This window comes from Merops nubicus, unplaced genomic scaffold (assembly GCF_000691845.1).
Source record: "Merops nubicus isolate BGI_N331 unplaced genomic scaffold, ASM69184v1 scaffold8392, whole genome shotgun sequence".
Lineage (NCBI taxonomy): Eukaryota > Metazoa > Chordata > Aves > Coraciiformes > Meropidae > Merops > Merops nubicus.
Genome location: NW_008595685.1, coordinates 189,751 through 204,068, shown reverse-complemented (window position 1 = coordinate 204,068; position 14,318 = coordinate 189,751). Strand labels below are relative to the sequence as shown.

The 14,318-nt window shown below is 41.6% G+C and overlaps 1 protein-coding gene across 1 annotated transcript in view; it reads right to left on the bottom strand.

Annotated features, from left to right (window-relative positions):
* Window positions 1–13,292: 13,292 nt before the first annotated feature.
* Window positions 13,293–14,318, bottom strand: part of SPATA5 (spermatogenesis associated 5) — a gene marked incomplete at its 5' end in the record, with an annotated part of 190,376 nt that continues 189,350 nt past the window's right edge. The window contains one exon of the mRNA XM_008936145.1: window positions 13,293–13,469. Coding sequence (XP_008934393.1) covers window positions 13,293–13,469 — 177 coding nt within the window. The remainder of the gene's footprint in view (window positions 13,470–14,318) is intronic.

Sequence of the window (14,318 nt, the reverse complement as noted above, 5' to 3'; positions counted from 1 at the left end):
AGTAACTTCACATCTGTGCCATGTTCTTGGCTCTGCTTTACCAATCGAAAGGCGTTTCAATGAGATTTGAACAGATAACCTTCGATTCCCTGGAATGCAAGCAGGGCAGAAGTTTCTCCATGGATCCCCTGAAAAGAAGTTTTCACCAAGCAATGATTTTTTTTCACAGAAACTTCTTCCCCTCAACCTTAATACGGGTGTATGATACCAAGTGATGGTTATGAAAGCACATATCTAGAGACCCAGTTCTCAAATAGCCAGGGTGTTGTCTTTGTTTTCGTACCAGGAATTGCTACAGGAGGAACAAACATGCCACAGAATGTCTCTGTGACAGAGCTGCATGTATTTCTGGCTGCAGCATCAGCTACTTCAACACAGAAGCATTTATAGATATTGACTTCTCATAGGAAAAAACAAACCAACCAACCCCACGCCTTTCTTTTACTCTTTTATGGTTTAGAAGACATGGAAAAGACCTTTCACCACAGCTCCACAAGAGCACAGCAACCTCACTGGTAGTTTGCTGCATCCCAATAAGAGAGTAACAGATAATTCTACTACTAATCTGTTTGTTGAGCTAGATGAAAAAGGTTAGGCTTTAAAAAAAAAAAAAAAAAGTATCTAAAAAATAGAACCCTTATGAAAGAGTTTCTTGTTGAAATATTAAAATTTGATATTTAAAAAAATATTAAAAATTGACTTTGCCACTGAAACAGCTAAGAGAGATGAATTTTCAGCTACTTCATAGCCACGTTAATTGCAAACTAGTCAAAAGTACAGATTTTTTTCTGATTGAAAGGAACAAACTAGTTTTCATCATGAAGGCTTTCCATCATGCCAGGAGACACCCTCACCCGCCCCAAAAGAAAAAAAGAAATAGAAAGGAAGAATCACGTCAGGAAAACTAAACAGGTTACTTGTTATGTGGAGAGCAAACCCAGAACACGCACAGAAGACAGCACATCTGTGAGCAAGAGCTGAAAGATGAGGTAGACACGTCACTGAGGAGACACTGAGAAGGTCACAGACATCCACGAACCACGGAAAAGTTTGAGGGGAAGGTGGATGTTAAATGACTGTGTGTTTACTTGTTAAACACAACATACTCCCCACTTTCAGCGAGCTGATGACAACATCTGCCTAGGACGTCCTACCAGCTCCTACTACATTGGCAATAATCTTTGGTACCAGTCGGGTTAAAAATTGGTATTTATAAATGTTGGAGAAATTTTCAAATGTCCAAAAAAGTGTGGAAAATATCAGTCTGCTTATGGAGGAAAAATAACTTGTTATACTGACTACTGAATACGATATTCCTACCTTATCAAAGGAGCAACACTCCAAACAGAGTATGGAAACAAACAAACAAGCAAGCACCTGAAAGCCACTCCTTTGCTTTGGGCTAGGACTAGAGTAGTTTATAGACTCCAGTCCTCTAGTACTAGAGGTAGTTTGGACAGAAGATAGCTGGTCTATTATAAAAGTAGACTTTGAACTAAGGAAAAAAACTGGAAAAATATTTTCTCAGTGTATGCCATGAAAGATCACTTGATTTCAAGTGAAGTCACAATGCTGTGAGGGAGGGGCAGACAAACTTCAACAAAAATTTTCAAAAATATCAGTAAAACTGTATTTTAAAGGCAGGTTGGAGAATATACTCTGGAGCAAAGCCTTTACACAGCAGAATCGAGCCTGCACCACGTTTCCTCCCTCGGCCTTGCCAAGGTGGCATATGCAGTGCTCCAGAAAGAGAGCCCGTGTGTCCTACTGCTCTTTCAAACTCTGGGAAGGAAAAGATACTGGAGTTCACAGCGCCATGGATTTCACTAACGTTGAATGCATTTTTAATCTTAGTAATAAAGCCCAAGTTGCATAGCCTCACTGAAAAGTAAAATTCATGGCCACCAACTGAGCTGTTTAAAGCCTGCTGACACCGCTCAAAACTCAAGAGCTGTTCCCTTGGGTCTCCAAGCAGGCTGCAACACAAGGCAAGACCCACGGCTCAGGGAACTCTATGAACACTCAGTGCTAGCCTCACCAGTGCATTGTTTTATCAGGTCCCAACTGATTTCCTGACAAAGATCATTACCAAAAAGTGAACTTCTGAGGCAAATAAAAGCAAGGCCTATCATGAAGTACTTTGCAGTTATGAGCAGGGGCCAATTCTTACAACATTTAATACACCCTCATTGTTTTCAATGGAAGTTGGATCATGGCCCATTTTGCAAAAGCAAATGCAATACAACTTTTTGCAATATGCTTTTTCACAATTTACTTTCCCCGAGGACAACTTCATATTGCTATCAGAAGAATGGTCTGGCCATAAGCAAATAAAAGCAGAAAAGTCAAATCCCAATCTCCTCATCCAGTTCTCTACCACTCAGATATCTCACTGACTTCACCAGAAAGGTTGCCTCAGGAAAACCTTATGCATGTTTCTGTGTTATGTGTTCATTTGATGCAACATGCCATCTCCCAAATCACTTCCACATCATCATTCTCAGCACTACTTGCTGCTCTGCTGAGCTGTGTCAAGGAAAACAACCCTTTCTGGCAGGGAATGGGAAAGAAGCAGCGTGACAATGCCTGAAGAGAAGGAGGAAGGTGGAAAGGACAGAGCAAAAGATGATGAAAGCTCAGCAGGAGGAGCAGATCAAGACAGTTGGACTTGTCTTTGTGCTAAGAGCTTCTTCCACATTTCACAAAAGGATGAATAATTCCTCTTTTCAGTAAGTGACTGCTTATGAGATTAATACACCTAGAAGCCTTTCAGGCTGCCACTTGATGACAAAAGTGAAATGGGATTGCACTGAGAAGCCTGCTGCTTGGGATAAGGCACTGGGAATCACCTGCACAGCGCTGGGGGGTGGGTGATAGAAGGACCTGTGAAGGAGCAGACCTCCCTCTGTCCCTGCTCCCAGTGCTCCATCACAGAGACACTTCAGTCAGGCTACATTCTATTCCAACATTTTCTTTCACAGTTTCCCCACCCAGCTTCACACAAATTCTTATAAAGGTTATGTACAGACTTGTAGAAAATGGAGACTGACACTCGCTCTTGGAGGATTTCCCAGAGCAAGTTTAACAGATTATATAACATGTTAAATCTGTGTTGGTTTGGTGGTATTTTTTTTTTTAATATAGATGTTATTATACTACTAGTTTATTCTTTCTATTTTAACCCTCCAACCACCATTTCAAATAGTTAATTATGTTTTGCAGAGATTAAAAACCCAAGATTATTACACATTCTGCTTCTAGCCCTTACATAAGGCAGGACTAATGTGTTACAACTGGAGGGTCTTAGCAAGTTGCAGCAACCATGATTCTCCTTCCACACACACACACTACTATCAAAGCCATGAGGGGGGACCTTCCCTTTAACTGATGTAACAGCAGAACTCTAGAGCTAGCACAGAACTTTACTATTCTTTAATCAGAGATCTCAAAGTACTTGAGGGAGTAAGAAGAGGGGAAAAGGTTTCACAGAGTAGAAATTACTTCCAAAGGTATCACAAGAACCCACTAGGACAGCAGTTCAACTTTCTTGACTCCTAGCCTGAAGTCCTTACAGAACGGCAGTTTCTAGATGTGGGGAAAGTAGCCTGGGTTAAAAACAAAACAAAACAACCAAACAAAAAACAACCAGCAACTTCCAAAGAAAAACAGCCTCAGTTTCAGAGAAAGAAAACACGTCCTATTCTATTTTAATCAGTAAAAAGAAAATTTTAACACCATGTGTGACTGGGAAATATAGTCCTATTTTCAGGAGCTTAAGGAATCAGTGGGAATATAATTTGAGATCTATTTCATGCATATAGATTTTTTTTAACTCACGCCAGTGCCAAGACCAAAGGAAGGAAATAACCAGAGCTGAGAAAGAGACAGCCCAAGACCAATGAGGTGGGGAGGACAAGCATGAGGCTTGTGCAAAGCAGAGCACTCGGAGGTGTCTGTGAAGGAGCAATGATCAAAGACATGGACCTCATGTTGTTCTACTGCTGTGACTGCTCTTCACTGCAGCAGAGCTCCTGCAGCTCTTTAGTAACTGCAGCACGCTCGGTGTTCACAAAACATTTGCTGGTTTTCCCCTATTTTTTTGGCTTACAAGGCTTTTTTTTCTGCTTCATGAGGACCAATTGGTGTATCTACCTATTCATCACCCAGAGAGTACTAAATGGAACTATCACAAAATAACTGGAGTTGCTCCACTGCACAGCAAGGTGCCTTGAAAGAGAAGTCAGCTTGAACACATTTTGCTTATGCTTCCAAGCACTAGAGGCTCCTTATTGACTTCAGAGCAGAACTCAGAACCTCAATAGTCTTGGTCTGCACAGCTCTGTCTGACTTTCTTCGACTTCTTCTGTAGTCACCCCCAAAGATAATGCAACAGGATAAAGCCAGCTTAAAATTATAGGGCACTCGTAATATGAGGATATTGACTATTCTCAAAAACTCAGGCTAAGTGCAATCCTAACAGAATCAACTTCAAGATATAAAGCACATCTTCAAGCAAAGCCACCTGTAGGACACTCTTCTGAAAACACACCCAAAGCAAACAGTCTTTATTCAGAAGGAACCACCAGACAAAACCCAGTTGCTTTTGTTGAATGTTCTTGACACTCATACATTCCATTTTAGATACCACAATAATAGGCATCTGCACAAACACAGAATTTTCTTCTTTAATCTACAGTCCTTAAAGCTATTTTTTTTTTTTTTATTTTGCACTTAGTGTAAAACTTGAGGATTTTAAAAGAAAACGATAAAGCCTAAGTGTTGCTAACAACCTTCTCCTCCAGCTTATGCTCAGTGTGAGGGTGATTTTGTCATCACACTGTGCAAGCTTCTTCTGGGTGAACTCCTGGGACAACATAACCTCAAACTAATTTGAAATAGTCACTATGTCCATACCACAGTGGGTGCTACATTGCAGGAGGGGAAAAAAAAGGGAGGATTATAACAGCAAATGGCCTAAAGCTTGTTTGGGACAGTACAGCAGAGCTCACCAACAGTGATGGCGGGCTCTGCTCCAGTTCTGCCTTTGGTGACAGCCCAGAGCAACACAGCTGCTCTCACCCCAGCTAGGGTAGGGCAGCACAAAATTATTTTTAAAATGCTATTCTGGGACCCTACCCTTCATGTCATGACGTCCTTTCTGCCTTGCATCACCTCTCTCCCCACTGCTCCTCCTGTCTTGTGCAGCTTTCTCCACACAACTCCCATCAGCTTCTCAGCATGGCCTTATTCAAAAGCCTCACGTCCTCCATCAGGACCTCTCAGGAGATGACCAAGCAGACTTACAAGAAAACCAGTAGTGAGGAACAAAATACCCTGCTGAAGGTACAAAATCTTTTTAATGGCTACAAATGCTTCTAGAAAAACAATAAAACCTCTTCAAGCTTGCTACGGCTGCTGTGGTTTTCCTTCTTCTCCATCTCATTGTTTTTTTTTGTAGTTTAGAAATAAACAATGAGCAGACTTAGAAGAAAGGAGGAAACTTTTCACACACTTTGTACTTACTTTGCTTCCTGCACACTTTTTTTTAGATTTTTACTCCCCCAACATTTCCTTCTTCTGCTTTCATTGAGAAAAAGGGATTGAGAAAAAGGGCAAAATTCCCCTTCTCCCTCTTGATACTACTACTTGATACTAAATTCAGGAAAATACTAAGTACTGAAAAATTCAGAAGAGAATCTATGTGTTAACTTTTTCTTCTACAGTTTCTGCAGCTGTGCTGAAACCTGCCAACGATATGATAATGAAACACTTCCAGGAGGAAAAAAAAAAAGTGTAAGAAGTCTCTGCAGCCCCTGGGGCTTGCTGCACTTCAAGAGGGGGTGCTCCAAAGAGTTCAGAGAGGTCTGACCTCCCCACACAGTGAACACTGTGTGCTGCCCTGCTGCAATCCTTATCTTTTTCAGTCAACAAAGCCTGTTTTGGAGGAGAGGGGGAAGATGTGAGATTTTTTTTTTTTTTCCTGAAAGCAAGCAACTGCAAAGGTGTTCTTTCTGCTACATGGGATACACTTTGCAAGACCAATGCAGAAGCCAGGCCTGACCTAGGAGAATTTAGTCTTTGATGTTAAAAAAGCCCAACAACCAAAACCCAAAGAAAGTCTGAATCGTAATGTCTGCCTCTTAAAGTGTATATAAAATATCTGGAAGAGTTAAGCTCTAAAACCACATCTGCTAATCCAGTCCTGATATGGTTAATGAGATCAAAGCCAGACTCCACTTTGTGCTTAGCTGTGACACTTCCTACCATAGGGCCACGGTGACTGTAGCCCTCCCTTCCCTCAGCTCACCATCACACCAACATCAGCATCAAAATAACACAAATCAGCCCCTACTCCAATTAGAATCAGTATTCCCACTTGCTGGCTCCTTCTAGCTCCAGCAGTCCCCAGCTTTCCACATTAAAACCAGTCCAGCTTTGATTTCAGGGTTATCTTCTTCATGCACATGTTTATTTTCAAACATTTTCTCTACCTAGCTCCTCTCCCATACTTCCCTCACCACCCTTAATCAGTAAGGGCTTCACATGCTCCCCTGCAGGCTCCTACCTTCTCACCCAGCAGACAATGATCCCAAAATTCAGTTCCCCAGCAGCCAAGCAGGTAACGAACAGCTCTCCTACCATCTGAAGTCTCTAGGGCAAGTGCAGGAAGGGGCCTAACAAAGCTGTATGCAGCCAATTGTGTTATCAAGGCACTTGGCACTACCAGCTGATCCTCGATTACTATTCATCCCTCAGGAAAATAAAACACCCTTTTGTAGTAAAAGTGTAACCGGTCACTATGATGCATTACATATTAACAAAAGCAGCTTTTTACCAAAATTAGAGATGATGAAGGCCTGGAAGTGGAATCAGACCAAGGTACCCAGTTGTCTCTACATGTCTCAGAGAGAAAGCAGAGAGTTTAACCAAGATTTTCACAGCGCTATGAAGAAAGTGGTGAGTGAGTTACGTCACATGTATACAGAAAATAGCAGTTTGTTCTGTAAAACAAATTTTAAGGACAATATTTGCTGTTGTCATGACCTTTCTGCTGTAGCATCCCACACATGCAACTGCCAGCACTGTAGTAACCTCAGTAACGGGGTCTCTTTAACACTTTTGTGCTTTTCTTGAACTCCACTCAGAAGTTTTCAATACACTTCCATATTCCCCCCTACTTTTTTTTTTTTTTTTCTTTTTAAACTAAAAGTACTGCTTTTTAAAGAGCACAGTTACCTGAAAGGCAGGCTTCACACTAGGTAGAAGGGTAGAATTTGCTGGCTTGGTGGAATAATCCCTGCTTAGGTGGTGAGGAAGCATTCCAGGATATTAAAGGCTTTGTTTGTTTGCTAATCTACTTAAGCACCCATAGGCCTTAACACCCACAACTTGTGTGCTTTAGGGATCTTTGATGTCCACTGGCCACTCTCCATGCAAGAGCCCTGCGTTAAAGCTGCAGATCTACACTGGAGGCAGCCCAGCAAGCTGACTGCTGGGACAATCACCTGGAAAGAGCTGTATGGCATTGGTCCACTCACCCCCCAAATCCTGCTCCATGTTCCTCCTCAGCAGCGGTCACAGTTTACCCCCTTAGCTGGGGGAAAACTCACTGACAGAGAAGGGGGGGAGCTTTAAACAGCATTAAGCAGAGCAGCTTGGTGCAAGCAGCGACCCCTGTGTGAAATCTGAAGCTTTTGCCAGCAGTGTGGAGGAAAGACATGACCTCATTATTCCACAGCACAGATAATCCCTTTCTGGATAAAGTGAGAGTTGACAAGTGTTTCACCTTGAAGGTTATCAAAGCCCTTTCCACACTCCACTGATGGGCACCCATTTACTTCACAAACACAGACGTGAAAACTCCTCTGTATTAGTAAAAGAGGTAAAAAAATCGGGGGTTTGTGGTTAAGAGCACACTGCTGTGCCACACAGGTATTGAAAGGAGGAGACCAACAGCACTTTCATAACCATTTATGCAAGCAGGTTGTATTTGAACGAGTTGATAAAATATTTTTCTCAATATTCTGAGAGTTGCTGCTCTCAATTCCTTCCGTTTGCCTCTAGGCACTTTCTCTAGGTAAGTGCCCAAGGGCCTCTCTTGGCATCAGCTACTCCTTTAGCACCTCCAAAAAAGTAGAGCTGGGATAAATGACTGTCTGGGCCATCTTCTAGTGTCTCTTCATGATCGCTGAGGGAACCGAGAGGTGATTCCACTCCCCTAATCTTTTAGTTAGACGAATCCAAGCTTTACTGCCAAGGGTTTCACGCAGACACACGCAGCAAATGCGCTAGCCTCCAGTTTTGTTGGAAGGACCCCATAATCTGTCTTGAGCAATGGCTCCATGCTAGTTCAAGGGGAAAGAATGTCATCTGGTTGCCATTGCCTTCTCTTGCAACACCTGCACTGTTGCTGGAGGTCTGCCACGCAAACACAGAGCAGGGCTCTCTCCCCCTCACCAGGCTGATCCTGGGCGGACTAGTTAACAGAGAAAACACACATCTCCTCCTGCTATCAGGACTCTGGAGCTGTCGGGTTTAAGTCTGCAGGGAAGAATGACACCACTTAAAATATTTAGCACAGAACATATAAAGCCCTGGAGAAAATGCGTGGCTGAGGTTTCTACTGAAAAGATTAATAAATGAACAGGTAGCAGAAAGAGCAGACACAAACGCCAAGATCAGAAGTAGGCTTCAGTTGAAATATTGGTCTTCCAGATGTTAACCAGCCATTCGAAACAAGCCCAGCTACTATTATGACTGCATGCCTCTTGCACCTACTCCCTAAGAAAAGGTCTTTATCAAATTGCACACATTTGATCACCTGCAGTATTTTCTTTCATGTCAAATTAAAAAAAAAAAATCATCAGCAAAAGCAAATGATTTTGAGGTTCATATCAGATAAAAACTATTGCAGTTCACTACAACCATAACAACAACATTAAATACAAATAAATCACAATGTAAATCCAGCTTTCCAAATCGTCTCTGTCATGCGTTAGCTCCACAATGATCAGGACTTCCTAGATAGTTTGGAGCAGGTACAATGCTTTGCACAGGCCACCTGGCTCCTGTGTCCAGGGGCCAATATGTCACTTTGGAGTTGAAATGCTTCAGTTGTCCACCTTCCTTCACCCTGTATCTTCTTAGGGGCTGGCTTTGTCAGTGGTGGCCAAGCAGCAGACCTCCCCATCACATATGTGACGAGCAGGTCGAGGCACAGGGCAGTTTGTAGCCAGCTCCCTCTGCAAGCCACGACCCAGGCCCGTGACTGCATCAGCACAGGAGTAATCCCAAGGCACAGAGGTGAGAAGGAAGCACATTCAGCCTCCTGATCACAGGAAGCAAGGCAAGCTCTTCATGCCTGCTTCTCACTCATTCTTTCAGGGACTCTTGCCAAGGTTTTGACAGCGGGTGCCTTTGCCTCTTGCAGGAAGGAGAGAGTTCTTCTGCCCAGGAACTTGCGACCACCAGTTAACTGCACCTTCCTGGGCAGCGCACAGCAGAACACCAGGCTTCACAGTTCGGTTTTCTCCGTACCCCTCTCCACACCCCGTCAGCACCGTGTCCTGTGCCTGCTCCTTGGGGAAGCATCATCCCCAGAGAGCCCTCCCCCAGCACCACCCGGCGGATGCTCAGCCACAGGAGCATTATGTTTGGCACGTACCCAGTTTCGGAAGGAGAAGAACCGCACGCTGACATTTAAAATGAGCAAAGAAACTGGAAGGGCAGAGCCAGCACACACAAACCAGAAAAATCAGCTTTAAGGACACAGCATTTGAATGGGCTGACGAATCTAAGTTCAATGATTCTGCATAACCATTTTCAAAAATTATCTTTATTCTGTCCACGGTATTCTTCCTCACATCCAAACTCCATAAACCTTGTGTTCTGTTCTCATTTAGAGACCAGAGGAAATTTATCCACAATAAACTTCTTTCTTTTTCCAGGATTAAGAATTGTATATCTTTCTCATAGTGAAAACCTGTTTTATGCATTAGGGAGAACACAGGACTGAACCTTTTTTTCAAGTTAAGTGAAGACATTTTTGCATTTTGATCATAAATATTCTGCTGGCCATTTTTGGCAAACCTGTCAGAAGACATTTTATGCCATTTTGCAAGACGTTGTTATTGGAGGAAAAAGTTAGACTTGGTATTTAAACAAAATGTGCCTGAAAAATTGAAAAGCTCATTTAATGTTAACAATTCTGCAACTCAAGCAGTATCTGGGCCAAAATCTGGCTCCAAAAGATAATAGCAGGCAGGAAAAAGACTGTATTTCTAAAGAACATAAAGAAATGATTCTAGGAACCACTTCAGCAGGTAAAGAGAGAACAGGAGAGAGGTGATTTTCTCAGATACCTTCTCTTGTCTTCACTGAGCCTCTATCGCTTTATTAGAATTCTATCTCATGGAAACATCCAAACACCAACAAAAGTTAACCCAGCAGAAGAGAGAAAGCCTCTATCTTTGATTTACTCTGAAATGTAGAGGTGCTCAGGCTTATATGGCCTCACACTGCAAGCAGCTTGATTCAGTGCCAAGACACAATGTGTTCGCTAAAACACGCTGTGAAAAGTTCAGCTCTGAATCAAAACCCACTGGCTTAGCTGGCAGGCTAGCAGGAGACACTTTCCAAGTGCTCTGTCCTACAGTGCCCTCATCAGTAAGTTCCAATGAGAGGCTGAGGGTGAAGAGGTGCTCAGCGGCCTGGGTTATGAAAGGACTGTGATGTGCTTTGACCCAAACTGAATTTTTGGTTATTCTTCAGAATTCTGATAAGGTTTCAAGTTGCTAGTCCACGCTAACAGCAATCTGTCATTAGGAACGAGAATAATCATCATCATACCTTTCTTTAAATCTCAGTTTATCTGTGGTTTGGGATGGAGGAAGATTTTGAGTGGCATCAGACCACAGTCTGTTTTCCAAAACAGAATATTTGGGAGCGACATAAATCTTCTGGGGAAAAAAAGGGGGATAATAAAATAAAAAAGAAATGGAAAAAAAAATAATGGGAAAATAAAAAGGGGAGCTTCCTACATTTAAAATCATCTCAGGCATTTAAGTATGTATGAAGAAACTTGGCACCGTGTAGCTAAATGTTGGTACCATGTGCATGAGAGGGTAAATGTCTGCAGGGATGGGGTTTGTCCCAAAGCAAAACCAGCAGTCGTGGGCCAGCATTCGCTCCTAACACCCTAAAATTCAGTGTGCAGCATTCCCTCTGATGGCAATGGAAGTCCATGTATGGAAAAGGCAGCCAGCTCCTGCTTGTCACTCTGTTTCTTAGTTCAGGTTCATGCCTTGGTTCATGTTCCCAAGGAACCTGGAGCACTTCCCAAGAAACACCCATCTAGTTTTGCTACCAGAGCACCAAGTAGCATTATCTTTAGGATACACAGCTGATAAACAGAATTTGTTATTGGCAGTAAAAACTATGGTCTTTCTTTCCTCCCTTCAGGAACACAGATTAAAGTGCCAAGGGATAACAGCATGGCATTTAATATTTGGAAACATAAGAAATGGAATGGTTATGATAAATGGTTTGCACCCTCAGCTTCAAGTTGAAGTGTACAGAACATAGAAAAGGATAAAGTAGTTTCAAATGCAGCCTTGATCCCCAAGGCAACTCTTCCAGTTTATAATTTTCTTAATTCTCCCTATTAAAAAGCCTTGACTATTAAAAAGTCAAGTGATGCAGAAGAAGAAAAAACCTGCACATATATCAGATGAACCAAGTAAACGGCCTATATCCTCTAATCCTTTTCAGTGAGAGTAAAATGAAATGCTAATTATAGCAACAAGAGGATAGAATAAAAGTAATAGAAAAATTGCAATTTAAAGATAGTAGGTTTTTGTTTAAAAGCTACAAATTGTGTACAGAGTGGAACTAAGTAAAGAGAAAACAATGTAATCAAGGCCAATAGATTGTTTTCAATTTCATACTGATAATATAAGTAAACATAGTAGAAATCTCTTACACAGATATATACAAGTTTCTTATTAAATTATAAAAGTTTCTAAATAATTTTTACTCTCTCATGAATACCTATATAATGACTGCAAGAAAGTCTTCTGAACCACCAATAAAAAAAATCCAAAAACCAACCTCACATAGCACCTGAAATTACGTTTCTTGCTTACACCAACAAGTGAAAGCAGGATTTGACTACGATTTTTATCTGTAAATTCTTCCCTTTACCTGCAAAACACCAGGAAACCACAGAATTACCCACTGAAATTCAGGTTCTTATCACCTTTCTTTTTTAAAAATTTTAGTTAAAGTTTGTGTTGGTTTTGCTTTACCTTTCACTCTTTTTTTCATGCCTGAAATAGAAAAGCTCTGTCTTTCCATTGCTGGGAAAAAAGCTGAAAATGAGGTTGCTTAACTGTGTTTCACACTAAGTGCAAGAGTAGAGAGCCCATAAGGACCCATCATTGTTTCAGCAGGTGATATAACAAAGAAATAAGCTGAAAAGATTTTATCTGTCCCTGAACTATTTTGTGGTCATTTATAACCATTTTTTGCAAGCAGGTTTTCTTATTCATTAATTAGGATTCATTTGGATTTTAAGTGGCCAGCTTTAAATTACCTATCAACATTCCTACTTATCTTGATGGAAACAAACAACAACAAAAAATCTTTTGCTGATGCCCAGCAGAGGTTTCAGGTTAACCAAGGGATGTACAATTTTTGTGGTGCCTTCTTCCCAGTATGTGTGAAAAAGGAGCTGTTTAAGACCACAGAGAAATGTCTCGCTGTAATCAATCAGGATACCTTAGCTCTATCTCGGAAAGCCTGTTCTGCAGCTTTTCTGGAGATCAGAAATCAAAAGATTCAGAACAATTTCCAGCATTTTTTGCAGTGAAGCCACTCCTCAGGCGTGCGCCTCACTGGGATAGTCCCTGGGATTAAACTGCGGTCGAGGCAGGAACAAATGGAAACAGTAAGTGAAGACATTTGTTGCTACTCTCTTTAGGGCCAAGAATCCATCAAAAATTCAGAATTTGATAATTATATTTTGATAAATAGATACATACTCAGATAAACTGACTTAACCCAGCAACCTTACTATCTGTAAAATGCAGATTATACCACTGAAATTGTAAAATATAAAAGTCTTGGACGATATCTGTTACACTCAAAACCTCCACAGGAGCATTTATTATGATTTCACACTTCAGTTAACTTTGGGCACTCCACCCACGATACAAAATTCTTTGTTTTCTGACAGCTTTACAAAGGAAATTTGCCATGCACGCCGTGGACAGGGCTATGTATTAATTTGCCTTTCAAAGGGTGTGCAGTCCACTTTGCTGCTGATAATCTGCATAAAACTGGATTAACGAATCGGGAATCCTCGGGGTCACGACCGTCAGTGCGCTCCGAAAGTGCCGTCCCATGACAGATTTGGCATGTATGTCTTCCTGAAGGGCTAGAAGGGCTGCTTCTCTACAGACCGCTGTTATCTGCAAAGAAATAATAAAAATAAAATTAAAAAAACCAGCATACGGTGTTATTTTTGTAAAATACATTACCTGAAAGGAAGAAAGCGAACGCAAGAACACCAACACGCTCCAAATGCCAGATGCTTGTAAGGACAGTTTCTCCAACTTTTTTTTTTTTTAAATAAATGAGGTTGTGGGTGACCAGGACATCTAAGAAACAGGATATAGCTTGAAATCCAAGCCACAGTAATGTTACATTTCATATGACAGTATGTTGCAAATTACCCCAATAAGCATATTACCTCGTGTTAAACTCCCTGCCACACCTGATGAATTAAAACCCCAGCACCCAGCGATACGTTTTTCTGCCCCCAAAGCACAGGAGAAGATATTCCCAGGCTCTGCGGGCACCCTTCTTTCTCAGCTTTATGCTGGGAAAGAAGTAAAAAACAATTAATCCAGAAAGCAAGGCAAGAAGGAGAGGGGTGTGTGGAAGAGGAGGAGGGTTAAGGTCTCCTACCCTGCAATGTGTTTTTAAGCTCTCTGGACTTCAGACAGCGGAAACAGACTGATGCCAGTGTCATTCTAAAGACACATTACTGTGGTGAAAAGAGCTTGTGGAATGAAAAGAGATATTGTGATTTCCAGTGCAACAGGGAAAACAGTGATTGATATTGACTGCTTCCTTATATCTGTAAATGAAAGAGCCAGCTGAAACACATTTGTCCAGCTATTCAGTGTATTTTCTGTTTGTTCACTTACTGAAAAGAGTTTCCCTGCTTATGCCGTGCTAATGGCTGCCAAAGCCGTTTAGTAGCCTTTTAGAGGATTTAGCAGCATGTTTAGGAAGCTTTCACAAGAAAACATGCA